General features: G+C 41.3%; 1 protein-coding gene across 2 annotated transcripts in view; it reads right to left on the bottom strand.

The window, feature by feature from the left end:
• ADCY5 (adenylate cyclase 5) overlaps window positions 1-14,977 on the bottom strand; it is a 216,295-nt gene that overhangs the window by 25,407 nt on the left and 175,911 nt on the right. For both annotated transcript variants that reach the window (XM_035332488.1, XM_035332489.1), the window contains exons 9-11: window positions 6,715-6,737; window positions 2,397-2,541; window positions 643-740 (exon numbers count right to left, since the gene is read on the bottom strand). In XM_035332488.1, the coding sequence (XP_035188379.1) occupies window positions 643-740; window positions 2,397-2,541; window positions 6,715-6,737 (266 nt within the window). The remainder of the gene's footprint in view (window positions 1-642; window positions 741-2,396; window positions 2,542-6,714; window positions 6,738-14,977) is intronic.

The raw sequence follows: 14,977 nt of genomic DNA, 5'->3' as shown, positions 1-14,977 counted from the left end.
CCTCTCTTGCCTGGGGAAAGAAATGACTGCATCCCTTAAACCCTGGGTGAGCTACCCAAAGCTTAGGCACATGTAGCCTTCTGTACCTTTCTTCTTGCATTGCTAGTCTGAGTCCAGAAGAATAAATGCACAACAGGTTGTACCTCCCCTCTGAAGTAGACCCTGAGACCTCAGCACTCTGAGCAAGGAGGCTGTGATGGCCTTTTCACCTCTCTGTCCTACTTCATTTAGATAAGAGGACAGACTAGCTTCATGTTGTGAATGCATATTACGCCTTAGTAGGCAATCCTTCCAGCTTAGTGATATTTGTTTTCCACAGGCTTATAAATGTGCTGAAATGAATTTCCTAAGATGGGGGTAAATGGTAAGAGGAATCACATTAGCAAAACAGAAATCTTCACGTGCCAGTGAGGAAGTTTAATATGTACTAGAAATGAGTGAAAACAATAAGCACCACACATCACTTGAGCATGAATTATTTAAGCATTCTCCTTTCTCCTTGGTGCTCTGAGCTCTCAAGAAAAAAAAAAAAAAAAGAAAAAAAAAGAAAAAAAAAAGAAAAAAAAAGGAAAAAAAAGAAGAAAAGTAGGCCAGAATACAGGAGGGGAGCAGATGGGAGCAAAGGGATGAAAAGATACTCACTGTGGCACGATTATGATTTGAACAAAGCAGATGAAGAGGAAGACTAGGGAGGCACAAGCCACGTAGGCTCCAAACCTGTCATCCACCTGCTTGGAGTACTGCAAAAAAAGCAAGCAATGTTATGTTAGTGGGAAATTTGGCTGACTGCCTTTTCCCAACAAAAACTTCATTCTTGGCTTCCATTTAGATCCTTGGAAAGCACTGTTGGTAGGAAAAGACTAACATTACAAACTCTCCTTCTACCTGCACAAGCTGTAAGGGCTTGAACTCTTACAGGGCTCCAAAAAACAGGGAACAAACCCACACAGCTGGATGGAGACAGGATTAACAACTTGATCCTTGAACATGAGGAACAGAAACAGATTAACCAGGACCAGGATACCAGGTGACCATCATCAGACATAAACTTCTTCTGTGGGAAGTTTCCTCCAACAGGGATGAATGTTGCTAATGAGAAAACCTTTTTTTTTTTTTTTTTTTTTTTTTTTTTTGTGTGTGTGCAGACAGCTTGGCTCATTCTAATGATAGTGCAAGGATGCTGCGGTTTTCACACAGTCACTCACTCCAACTACTTGTCAACATATCAGTCACATGGGAACTGCATCCGATTCCCAAAGATGCTTTATTTAGTTTGAAGCATGGTTCTCAGTACAGACGGTCTCAATGTTTGAACCAAGAAATAAAAGGTGCTCAGAACAGGTGAACCACTAATTTCCATAGCAGTTTTCAGCTATGAAATTGAAGGGAAGGAGTGGAGGTAAATTACATGCTTGTGCTTTTATTCAATCCCACGCAGATTCACTGAACAGCTATAAATCCTGAAAAAGTTTGCTTTTGCAGTAGTTTGCAATTCTTGTCATTGAAAGAGTATTTATAAATAAAATAATGAAATAATTAGTGCAAACTTAATTACTGAAGATTTATCCATAAAATGGTGAGTTTAACCTGAATACCGCTCAAGTATCCCAAGGATTTGGATTTAAAAAAAAAAAAAAAAAAAGAAAAAGAAAAATGTAAACTTTAGCTTTCTTTGGGCCATTAAAAACAACAGTTCATATGGTAGCCTTAATAGTAGCAACCAGGTGCCTCTGGAATTAACTGAATTTAACTTCACTGCCTACCAGAGCTGATCCTGTCTCTATTAGATAGATGCAGAAAGTGAAAAGATCTTTGCCTCACAACACAAAGATAGCTGAAATAAAATCTGGAAGCACTTGGCTATTCAGGAGCCCCAGGTCTGCTACTATCCTCTCCCAAATCTGCATGAGAGAGAGAACTCTAATTATTGCTTAAAATTGTTTGAGAAAGAGAGTATGGATTGCATCCCAGTGAACCTTATTAGCAGCTGGGGCTCCCTGGGTGGCAGGGAAAAGCCCCTCCAGACGTGAGTCAGATCTCAGGCACGCTGAAGCAGGTTCCTCCAGTGACTTGAAGGAGATAAGGGGTGACTGCAAGCTCAGTTTGGATGCCTCAATATCAGAGGAACAAATCTGGTTTATTCTGTATTCCCTTTACAGCTCATCACTGCATAGTCATGTGTTTTCCTGCCCAGTGCTCCCTGCAGATGACTGTGGCTTTCTAGGGATACGTGTATTATGGCTTCCATGATGAAGCACAGACTTTTTAAGACCACAGCCCCACGTCCAACACCTAAAACTTTACTTAATCTATAGATATGAAAGCTTGACTTTATGCAGGAAAATTAAAACTCACAGCAAGCCTGACTGACAAGTTGCAATATTAGCCAGCATTACCTTTTTCTCCAGGTCAGGCTCCCTGAAAGTTAAGAGAAACTTGCGCACATGCTCAGAGCGTAACCGATCAATACTTCTGGCATCGATGGCCCGGCCCAGAAACTCATCCACTTCATCTTCTGGGTTCATACTTTCCTGTGTGTTCCTGAGGATGTGAAAAAAAGAAAAAGAAAAAAAAAAAAAAAGAACATAAGAGGACAAGGTAATTGCCCCCTCTTCACCACGTTATCATTTCACTGTATAACAAACTGTAGGTTAATGGCATTTTGCTTATGACAACTTTGAGCTGGAAAATGGATTATGAGCTGAGAGGAAAATTATACCAGCTGTAGAGCTCATTGCCAGTCCACCAGTGAAAGGATTTATTTGGCTGCCTTTTTTTTTTTTTTTTTTTTTTTTTTCTATACTACATCCATCAGGGAGCTGTTCTCTTGCTTTGGAGTCTCTTTACTGTCCTTCCTTCTCAAAATCAGGCAGTAGTTCCCCTCCACTAGTTCTTGGACTTATTCTTCCCTGGAAGAAGATTTTACAATTGCTTATAATATTTAGCACCAGTTTATTTTTGATACTCAGCTACAGCGTCAGAAAAATGAGGCTGATTTTCAAAACTGCTGAAAAAAAATAACACTGAAAATTTAATTGCCCTGAGGCATTCCACACTGAGTATCATGAAACCTGAAGCACTTTCCAAAAATCTCTAGTTCTTAAGTCTAACAGGATTTTAACGACTTGATGCTGTCACTTTAATGGCCTGCCTTAAAACTAGCCACAGGCAGAAATTAAAAGCTGATCCTGAAGCGCTGTTTTTCTGCTCTGCTCACAGGATTGCCAAGGACACAGAAGTTGCACGGGGGCATATTCCAATGGATAACTATTTCTGTGTGCACATCCCATGATGGGAATGCAGCTCCTAGCTCATGTTGTGTGACCTTCACCTTTGTCACTCTGGAGAAAAGTCCCAGGGTCTGACAAGCAAGATGGGAAGCTGCACTGCTTTGTTTTCTGGGGGTTTGTTTGCGCTGCAGGACAGGGCGCAATGCCCAAGGCTGTGCTGCAGTGGCCTGCAAGCCAGGACGTGACTTTGTGCTCAGGGTCAAAGGCCCCTTTTCAGAGGAAAGGCTCTCCAAAGGCTTTTTACAGAATGGAGCCAGACTTGTAGAGTCACTCTGTGTCCCAGCTCTGCCGCATTCTTCTCACCAAGGGAAAGGCAGACCAGGCTCATGGGCGTGTTGCCCTCCTGCCCCTGCCCAGCCTGCGAGCTGAAGTGCCGACACCACAGCTAGGCCGCATCAACGCATTGGCGTCCCATCAGTGGCTACACAACAGCACCTCGTCCAGAGCTGTTTTTATTTTTGGACTTTAGAGTTATTTAATTCCTTGAAGGTCATATAATCTGCTTTGAAATTAAAACGTAGTTTTGTCCCTAGAAGGACAGGAAATTCAATTTACTTCTAGATGCTTCCTCAGAGGAAGCACATCTGCTTAAGCACTCAAGAAGAGACTGCTTATTTTCATTCAGTCCTAACAAGTCTGTCTTCTGGACTAACAAAAATGAGCAAGGAAATTATTAGGCTTTGTATTTAGAGAATGTCTTCCAAGATCCTGCGAGTTATTTACACATGTGGGCCATTCACATTTAGTCTTTTCATACCACATGTGAGAGAGGCAATACATTTTCCCCCAGAAGTGGAGCAAAAGAGTCAGCTCAGCATCTTGGTGAACCTCAGTCACATTTCAAGCTCCAGTTCGACAGCATCACTCAGGAAGACATGGAGAGCAGAAATAATTGTCTGCTGGGGTTTTGGCTTTGGCCGTCTCCAGTTCTGTAATAGGTTCTTATGCTGCGGAGGGTATTTCTCATACTACAATAACTTCTGTGGTTGCAGCTTATATAGAAACATGCCTGCAGGTTTTAAGTGACCTTGCTGGGACACTCATCATGAGGCAGCTAAATTTGCACATATTGCAGGGAAGCCTGATCATATACCTAGCTTCTGGGATGGCTCTGCAGCCAAGCACCCTGCCTGTTGTACCCCAACTAATTACTGTACAGAAAGTTTGGGTACTTCTTCATAATTGCTCGTTTTAAATCAAAAGACATTTTTTTTCCAATGTTAAGGAAAGCCCTAGAGGCAGTGCCTGTAAGTCAGAGATGAGGTACTGCCATAGACAAATGAGATTCATATGTTGATATGCTTATTGATATATTGATAGCGTGTCGGGGAAAAGCAGGGATTCCAGGCCCCTGTGAAACTTTCAGAAACACCTCTTAAAAGCACTGCTGAGATCTCTCTAAATGCAGCCAACAGAAAATGGTTGCAAGGGACACGAACAGCACGAACAGAGCTCGGAGCAGCTTTTGCACTCTGCTTGCACATGTGAAAGCCAGCAATTAACCTAGAGATGCTGGCTTCGGAGTAATCCAAAAATGTTCTGCTGATTCGGTTACTTTCTGCAAATGAAGAGTGCGACCAGTGCCAAAACTACATGTATGCCATAATTCTAAATGCTTCATGCCTAGATTCAATAACTCAATCTGCATTTAGGCAGAAGTGTCAGGACCTGTTTTCAGAGATGTGTGGTGCCTCATCTTTGCTGTCAGAGAAGAACTGTGTTTCTGCATGTGAAGGCACTGGACTGAATGCTTGACATAGTTTAGCCATCTGATTTTAGACAATGTCACCATGAACATTTCCTTCTAGAGTTTTTGTTGTTGGTGTTTTTTATTTTTTATTTTTTCCCAAACCTTTGTCCCTATATTAAACAGACTGCTGGATCAAGAGAATCTGAGGCAGTTAGGAGCTTCTTTTGGTGCTGAGCAGAATGGCAAAAAGCCTGCAATCTGTACCACAAGATGGGGACACACTGAATCAGCACTGGTAAATACAGAGTAGTCCTTTCCAGCACTTAACTATTGGCCATAACAGCTCAAGTAACCTTTGCAAACTGCAGGATGGAGGAGAGACATGATGGTCCTTGGAGCACCTGTGCAGGTGTCATTCCTCACTTGCTGAGTCACATCTGTGGGCCACCACTGAGGCAGGTAAAATTATGATCTCTTGCACAAACTATAAGGATAGATCCTATTTCATGAGGAATACTTAAAATTTCTATATTCCTAAGGATTATTTTTTTGTAATCTCTTAGATCTTTTCTCTCCTAAGTATACCTAATGCCAACTGAGTTCACAGCAGATATAGATGTAAGACTCTCCCTAGGCACCTTGCACCACTGGCAAAACATCCTAGGGTGCACAGAGCTAAATGTTACTAAAATCGAGTTTGCAGTGAAGGGCAAGGGAAGGAGAGAATGATTCCTAGTATTGCCATGTTCAATCTTATCACATCCATTTCCTTTTAGGGAGTTGCTATCAGTGCTCTGCCATCATAATCTGAAATTTCCTGAAGGTAGATGACTTAGGGCCCACAATAGCATTCAGCTGACCCAGTGGACAGAGAGCTGCTGAGTCCTGACTGGCAGCCTGAGAAACATGATTAGGAGCAAGAGCAACACCTTTCAGACATCAGTCTCCTTTACTGTCACCTGTTTCACCCTGAGCAAGCTTACATTAATGCCATTCAGTAGAAATGAATGTGAAATCATTATAGATACTTTCACTACAGGAAATCTTTTTGTAATGTCCAGCTATGGAAGTTAGAAAGTGAACCTTTTTTTTTTTTTTTTTTTTTTTTTTTTCCTTCAAAAGTAGTTTTTAACACAAAACACCACTCCTGTTAAATTCTTATCTTTGCTATTTTTAAAGTCCTATATAAAAAATTGAAAATGCTGCTTTTATGTGTTTGCACTTTAAAGCATGAAAGTATGAATTTGCCCTTTAAAATAAGCTGTCATTTCTGAGTTTATTTTTATATGTAGAAATAAGTAATATGTATTAATTAGACGTATATATATGAAACAGGAACTATATATGCCATTTAATAGATAAATAATTTGTTTTTACTGGAGACATTCAGTATTTTTCGACATCCTGTACATGACGACTTTGTTCTCGGGATCTTGTCAAAACAGCAAATACTAAAGGATAGTGGGTGGTGGCAGGGCAAGAGCAGCAAAAATGTTTCGATCACAAATGCCAGTTAGAACCACACAAATGAATAAATGCTATGAGGCAGTGGCAGCTCTGAATCCACAGTCAAACCCATGCCCTCAGACTGGCTGTCCCTCTAGGAGAAGCCACTGGGGAGCCCAGGCATTATTCTTGGCTGCTGGGCATTAATTTTTGTCCTTTTTAATATGAGGAAAAAAAACACACAATCTGCAAACATTAACAAAATATGACAGAAGTAAATTTGCTTACTTGTCCTTGGGGTCCTCAAAACCCTGAAAGAAAGGAAAAGGATACAATGGTTAGGAAACAGACTGACCTTGAGAACACAAAGTATTCCTGACAACGGCATTTTGGAGAGGAGTTTTCAGAGCATTCATTTGTTAGCAATGGATGTTAGCCTTACCAACCCATGGCAATGTTTTGTGCTGCCACGTCATCAGACAGACAGAACACTTCTAGAAAAAATGCATGGCTTCAGATATAAATTAATGGAAGTGAAGATAAGGGAAATGCTTCAGCTGATTGCTGGCACACATTATTTGAGAGACAAAACTCAGGCTTGATAACATGGGACAACTATTTCATTCAACAGAATTGCATCTTTTTATGTTGGGACTCGGCTAAGGGAGCTGGATGCATTTTGCTTTTCATTTCTTCAGTAGGAACCTTAAGGGGTCTCCTTCCATCTCCCCTCACTGCATGCACACACAAAATGTGTTTTCTTGAATAAGACTGCAGGAATTATTTAAATTTTTTGCAATAGCCCAAATCTTCATAATTCCTTCAGGGCCACCTGAACTGAGCAAGTGCGTGTATTTAAAGGTCACCTGTAGTTTAAGTGGCTGGAAGGCCTCATAGAAAAATATGTATGGAGGAAAAGTCTTACATGTTTAGCATTATCATACCTAATAGACCCAATGCCATGACAATGGACATTTTGCATGGGCTGAGACAAAATCTGCCCTTTAATATCTTGCCTTAAATTTAAGTGAATTTAAGAAAAGTTATATATTTAAGACGTAGGGTCAAATACACAGGCATGGGATTTGTACCTTGTGTTCCAAAACATAAAACAAATGTAGCTGGGAGATATGTAACATTCCTTTTGTTTTCCTCCCTGGGACCTCAGGCCTGAACTGCTCAGAGCATGTGAAGATGTTCCAGCTGCTGGACCTGCACCTCTCCCACGCTGGGGGAAGCAAACCGAAGTTTGTCCTGACAGTGCATAACTACAAATAAAACCATTTCGGCAGAAGTTTTTGTGCAGCTGCCTTGTCTGACACCATCAGAAACAAGAACATCAACCTCTCCATAAGGGAGAACAGATTTTGCCCTTGCAACGAGTTAGTGCTGTGGCATTATGGCGATGGGCAGAAATAAATCCAACAGTGTCCCTGAATGACATCAGCTTGGCAAGGGGTAAAAAATGTCTCTGGTCCCTAAGGTCAACAAGCAGGACTGCGATTCACTGAGACCAATGCCCATTTTTACATCCTCAGTTTCAAATGAAAACCACATTTCAAAATAGAAACTGCAACTCCAACTTAACCCTTCTGAAATTCAGCTGAAGTCTCTCAGTCCCGCATACTAACCACCAGTGGATTAAAGTGCAGTGGGAAGAAGGAAACAGTAATGTTGATTCAACGTTAGCATGTGTACTTAACCAAGCCAAACCAAACACGTATTTTTGATTTCACATTAAACAGTGATGAAGGGATCATTCAACTTTTTGTCGTGTGTCTTTTTTTTTTTCTTAATCGTTTTACAGTCGTCAGGAATATCTGATTTATTTATTTATTTATCCTTTAAGCAATGCTGCAACACAGTGCCAAAAACAAAAGCTCACTGATTAATCGTAGAGATGAAATGCTCAGTAATTTGTCCGGTGTCGTAGCCAGTTAGGCTGAAAAAAATAAGAAAATCATCAGAAGATGGATAGCAACCAGCCAACAAACGAGAGGGAGAGAACTGATGTGAAAACAGACAGTACTTGCTTATTAGATAGCCATCAAGTTCACATTTTCTAGCTTATCCACATGGGAACTGGATGACTGATTGCAGTTGGAGCGTCCCCTAAAATGGTCTGATTTTCATGGACAGCTAAGAAACTGTTCATCCTACTGAAGCCCTGAAACTAAATACAGATCTCAAACTCCTGCCTTCTAGGTGCATATGTTTGAGGATACAGGCCAACAGGTCAATTTACAAAGAAATCTCAGCAAACTTATTCTCAAAAAATGCCAATATTTCACAATATCTCAAGTATGAAAATACATGTAGGCTGTATGTTTAGCTGGTCATTTATATGAGCGATCACTTAATCAACATTAATTTAATTCTCCCATGCTTCTCTCTGCCAGCAAAACTGTTGTAAGGAAAGTTTCTAAGATAATACAGAATTAATTGATCTAATTCTTCAATTTAAAATACTAAATTGTGCTTGAAAGTTGGAAGCTTGGAAGTTATTCAAGCTGGCAGCTCAAACAAAATTGGTGTTTCAAAACTAAAAACTCACAATAAGCATATTTCAGGTAAAGCAAAAGAGGAAAAGGAAAAGATTTTTATATTTTCTTTCCTGGATCTTCATATATCAAGGCTAAATATTTAAGAGTGACTTGAACTTTAATTAGAGAGAATCAGCTTAAAATTAAATGTAATAGGAACCTCTTTAAGTTAAGCAAATTAAATGATTCACTTCAAATGTTCCCATTTCATGAGAAAGTCTCTTCGAGCAGAATTTCCAAAAATGGAATTGCTATGCAGAAAGGTCTGCAAGATTATTTTAGGAAGAAAAAAAAGCACAAAACAAAACCAAAAACCAAAACACACACACACACTCACAAAAAAAAAACAAAAAAACAAAAAAAAACAACAAAAAAACAGCTTCTTAAAAACTGATATTTTATTACAGGATATCTTTTTAATTTGCATTGAAACACTTTGTTAGGATAGAGCAAAAAAATGTCTCAAGCACCTGGTTTTGACCAAGGATTTTTTTCCCTTTTCGCTGGAGCATCAGTCTCTCAACTACATACTAAGAATCGTTTTAAGCAGAGGAGATATCACACACACAGCATCATGCTGCTTGTGTGTTACGGGTTGGGAAGGGAATTGCCCCCTTGGCTCTGGTTAATGTGTTTGTAACCTCCTCCTGCATTGTGGGCATGCTTGGTCCATAAGAATCATTGGAAAATAGTCACTGAAATTATTTCCTTCCCTTGCAAGAGGCTTGGGCACTAATGGCACACTGGTCTCTTTTCCACAGCTAGCAAACAGTTTTATTTTTTGATGTCTTGGATGCTTTGCTCCAATTAAAGCCCTTTACCTTAGCATAGGGCTGCTTGCATGAATTGTAATGGTCTGTTATACCCAGGATTAGCACTAAGCACAGTCAATCTTGCAATTGAAATCTTGTAATCTTGAAACATGGGCTACATGGATTTGGCTTTGTTCCTAAGAATTTACACGTTTGTGGTATAGTAGAAAAATGACCACAAATCACAAGTTTCTCAAGACAGGCAAAGCAGTACAGACACTAGGGACAGCTTTCCTCCCCTACCCATCCTGCACGGCTGACCAAGCCATTGGTTTGCCTCCACTGCTGGAATAATTCCCCCGACCTTGCTCAGGTATCTCTGCATGGAGCTCCATCACATGTGCAGAAGGAGCTCAAGCAGGAAAGTAAAATAATGGGGGTCGCAGCTGCAAGCAGCCCTGACCTCTTCTGTCCGTGCTTCTGCTGGAGGCTGGGCAGCTGTTCTGGGCAGTGCTGTACCCAGCCTGTGCGGGTATGGAGCAGGGTTTGAGTTCATTAAAGGTATGCCCAGACTGGCATTTCTGCACACACATATATGATAACCTGAATGCCCAGGAAAAATAGCCAATAAATATCAGGTGCCTACCATTTAGGAGAGAGGGAATAAGAGGGTAGGAAGAGAAGAAGCCAATTCCTGGAGTAAAGTATGCAAATCCCCTCTTGATTGCTCATGGACCTGTGCCCAGCAAGCTGAAGCAGTGCCGATGGCTTTCCAGGGTGCTATGAAGAAAAGGCTGGGAACTGTCAGCAGGAATGAAAATGGCAATAGTGGTGATGGCTGCAAGAATCAGACAGATGTGAGTTCACAGGAGTTCAGGAATAGCTCCACAACCATGGTGATGGAGTAGCCCTTGTTAAGACCAGAATTCCTTTTCTCTAGAAGGAAACCTAAGGCATGAGATAGGTCTTATCACAGTGCCATGCTAATGGACTTCTGTATATAGGATCTCATGCAATTTTTATTCAATGACATTTTAAATATCCCTGATACTGGAATTTTTCCCCGTCCCCCAGGAGGCTGCATTATTCTGCCATTAGATTGCAAATGTAAAGGTAAAAGCATTTAATAAGTGCTCTGAGACTAAGACAGTTTTCTTTCTTAATTCAGGAATATTAACCCAATCTTAGCTGAATCAGCTCCCTCACAGGCAATAGTACCTACCAATGAACAGTCCTGCTCTTTCTTATCTTCTACATGGGATTCTTAAAAAACAAACATTTTATGGCAGGTCAGGTGACTCTGAATTTACAAGCACTTGCTTTTAATGACCGTCTTCAGTGGGAGTAGATGTGCAGAAGGAAAAAAAGAGGGAATGTTATATTACTGCATCGGTCCCGAAGGTCTACAATTTTATGAGGGACATTTTATGAATATCTATTGCACTAAAAGCTCATATGACTTCTATCTCTCTGCTTGACTTCTAAATTAACTAAGCCCTTTTCTTTGAAGATTAATAGAGATTCCTTAAATAGAATGATAAAGTGTTTGTCAAAGCCATGACAAGCTGACTGCTATACCATAATGCTTTGAATCAAGAACCATTAGAAACAATAATTCTAACTCTGAGAACATTAGCTGTAATTATTAACATATTGTAAATATGCAAAGAGAAGTGGAATAGACTTTACATCCTTTTAACTTTTCATTTAGCTCCAAAAATAAGATAGTAGAGGGGCTGATGAGCTCTGTGACCTTCTTAATGGCAACATGGTTGGATCGCATGGATTCCACCTTAAAAGCATTGTTGGCAACTCCAGCAAAGATCGTAAGGGCAAAAATGTCAGAGAAACTAATTTTGCTTGCCCTTTGCTCATCTCTAGCACAAAGACCCAAATAAATGGGACTTACATGATTTTAAAGCAGAAATCAAAAGAACTTTAGACTTAGGGTCAAGAAGATTAGGGGCAAAATGAGGTTTTCAAGAGGTCAGGCCAATTTACAAAGTACAGGTGCTTCACAGTGACAGTGACCATGGAAAACAAAAGAGGAGACAGACAGGCACAGAGTGGACATAGTTAAAAACAAACCTGGTATGGCTCTGCTGCAAAACTAATTATTCCACTCTGTTTTCAGTACTGTTTTACATTCTGCCTTTGTCCCTGTGGTCAACAAGGCAAGGCTAGGAAGACAGATGCTGTTAGGTGTAAGAGCAGAAACAAAACTGAAGGACTTTGAAGCACTCAAGCCAGAAATAATGCAATTTCTATACCAGAGTCCAGAAAGAACTGGCACATAAAATACAGTCTGATGGGAAGGGTATTTAACAAGCATCTAAGTGCAGAACAACAAACTGGCACAAAACCAGTTTATGAAACAGATATGATGAGTGTGTCTGCTATAGCTGGAACACAGACTAATGAGTACTGAAAAGGAAAGCTGAAGTGCTCCCTTTCTGCATCCCACCCCACTTGATAAATAGACTTTAATTCCTCTGCACTGCTCACAGATGGTGAAACACTTCACTTTGTTCTGCTGAAGATGATTTGGTACACAGCCCATGGCAGTCAGACTGGACCTGACCAACCCCATGGATTTATTTGGCCCACCAGATTTATACTCTGTAGAACAGAAATTGTTACTTTGAAATAGGTTTTCCCACCTTAATTTTAATTATCTTCTGGCTCTGAGCTCACACCTTGTAGAAGTGCACGTTGCTCACACTTTCCAGTTTTGTGTCTGAATCTAAATTTCTACAGGTCAAGGATACATTTTCAAGTGAAATCACAGAGTCACAGAATCACAGAATCATCTAGGTTGGAAGAGACCTTCAAGATCACCGAGTCCAACCTCTGACCTAATGCTAACAAGTGCTACACTAACCCTAAGCTCTACTATCTAAACGTCTTTTAAAGACCTCCAGGGATGGTGACTCAACCACTTCCCTGGGCAGCCTATTCCAGTGACTAACAACCCATTCAGTAAAGAAGTTCTTTCTAATATCCAACCTAAACCTCCCCTGGCTCAACTTTAGCCCATTTCCCCTTGTCCTGTCACCAGGCACATGGGAGAATAGACCAACCCCCACCTCGCTACAGCCTCCCTTCAGGTACCTGTAGAGTGCAATAAGGTCACCCCTGAGCCTCCTCTTCTCCAGGCTAAACAGTCCCAGCTCCCTCAGCCGCTCCTCGTAAGCCTTGTTCTCCAGGCCCCTCACCAGCTTCGTAGCCCTCCTCTGGACTCGCTCAAGCACCTCCATGTTCTTCTTGTAGTGAGGGGCCCAAAACTGAACACAGTACTCGAGGTGCGGCCTCACCAGAGCCGAGTACAGGGGGACAATCACTTCCCTGGCCCTGCTGGCCACACTGCTTCTTATACAAGCCAGGATGCTGCTGGTCTTCTTGGCTACCTGAGCACACTGCTGGCTCATAATCAACCGACTATCAACCAAAACGTCCAGGTCTTTCTCTGCCAGGCAGCTCTCCAACCACACATCTCCCAGCCTGTAGCTCTGCTTGGGGTTGTTGTGCCCCAGGTGCAGGACCCGGCACTTGGCCTTGCTGAACTTCATGCAGTTGACCTCGGCCCATCGGTCCAGCCTCTCCAGATCTTCCTGCAGAGCCTTCCTACCCTCAAGCAGATCAACACACGCACCTAACTTGGTGTCGTCTGCAAACTTACTGAGGGTGCACTCAATCCCCTCATCCAGATCATCGATAAAGATATTAAAGAGAATGAGAGAAATTGTACATGGTTCTGTGCCTCACTTGTGAGCAGTTCCCATACCTTGCAAGACAGAAAAGACATAAAAATAGGTAGTTGTAGAAATGCTCTGACTTCGTTCCTGGCTCCTTTATCTCTCTCCTTTCATCTCCACAGTCCAAATGATGTCAAACAACAAAATTCTACAGAAATTGCTGTTGAATAGCCTTCTAATCAGATACACAGATGTAGACAGACCACATCCAAACATAACCAGCCTTAACCAAAGTCACCCACTGGTGCTGACCACAGCTGCTCACCATCTCTGAACATCAGACCCAAAGCTGGTGACCTGCCACAACTTCAACTCCAATGTCCACCTGTGCTGAGCTGCCACTAACATCAGCGGAAGTGTTCCTTGCATAAATAGAAATGACTATCTTTCTTTCTGTAGGCTTAATTTAGCAGGACTGAAAGAATGGATGACTCTTTTCAGTAGTGTCTTGACCCAATCTGCCTTTTCCTGTATGATTACAGTTTACTCCAGAAAGGGGTACATGGTGGTGGGAAAATTATCATTGCAAGACTTCCATGCAAATATTAAATTCTACCTAAATTTTTCAAATGCAGCTGCAGATCAGCTGTTGCAGATTGCTGACTCTTACCCCTCTTTAAAAAAAAATAAATCAGGGATGATTGCAAGCCGCGATCTACTGGAATAAAATATAAGTTTGCAGACAAGGACACAAAACTGTACAAAGCCTCCAACAACTTGAGCAATGTACAATGCTTTATATGGCTCCCACTCATTTATGTGAGATCATACGGAACATTTGAATCAGACAAATCCCCTTTTCAGAAGTGCCAAAGCAATTATACAGCATAACTGTGGGATAGGCTTCCTCCCCTTGCTGTTTGTCAGCTATCTAAACATATTGACTATAGAAAACCCAGACTAGATTAACAACAACTTCCTCCAGGTCTGTAGCAGTGTATGGCGATTACAGCAGAGGGGATTGCATGAGAGTTTCTCCCTACTTGATTACAGGAGTTCAGGGGGTTCTGAGTATTACAATAGCAGCAAAAAAATAGTGGGTCAGATTCTCCATTGGGTGCCCTCGTCCAACTCTGCTGACGTCAGTGTTGCTGTTACCAGATTTAGCAGATGATTGCTGGAAAAGAGGATAATAGTGACCCCGAGCTAAATGAAAACCTTTAGAAGGAGGGCGAGCCCTCTGTGCCTCATTCATGCAGTCAAATCCACTTCTCTTTGACGGGGCTGCACTACTGACTGAGGAAAACTTGCCTCACTGACTTTTATTTTACATTTTTGATCATTTCTGATGTTTAATCAATATACTTGGCACAAAACCAGGTATAGCGTTTGTTCCTCTGATGCACCTGTTTCCCAATTTTCATTTCCAAGTAACAAGAAAACCTATTGTAAGTGCAACCTGGGGACAACAAAGGGTGGAAGTGAACTGTATTTGTGATTCAACATGCAGAAAGCTGCTTGGCTTAAGATGGGGTGAATAGTACAAAAAATTATATTTTAT

Source organism: Oxyura jamaicensis, chromosome 7 (genome assembly GCF_011077185.1).
Source record: "Oxyura jamaicensis isolate SHBP4307 breed ruddy duck chromosome 7, BPBGC_Ojam_1.0, whole genome shotgun sequence".
In the NCBI taxonomy this organism is placed as follows: Eukaryota; Metazoa; Chordata; class Aves; order Anseriformes; family Anatidae; genus Oxyura; species Oxyura jamaicensis.
Note: the sequence above shows the minus strand (reverse complement) of the source record. Positions and strands in the feature narration are given on the sequence as shown.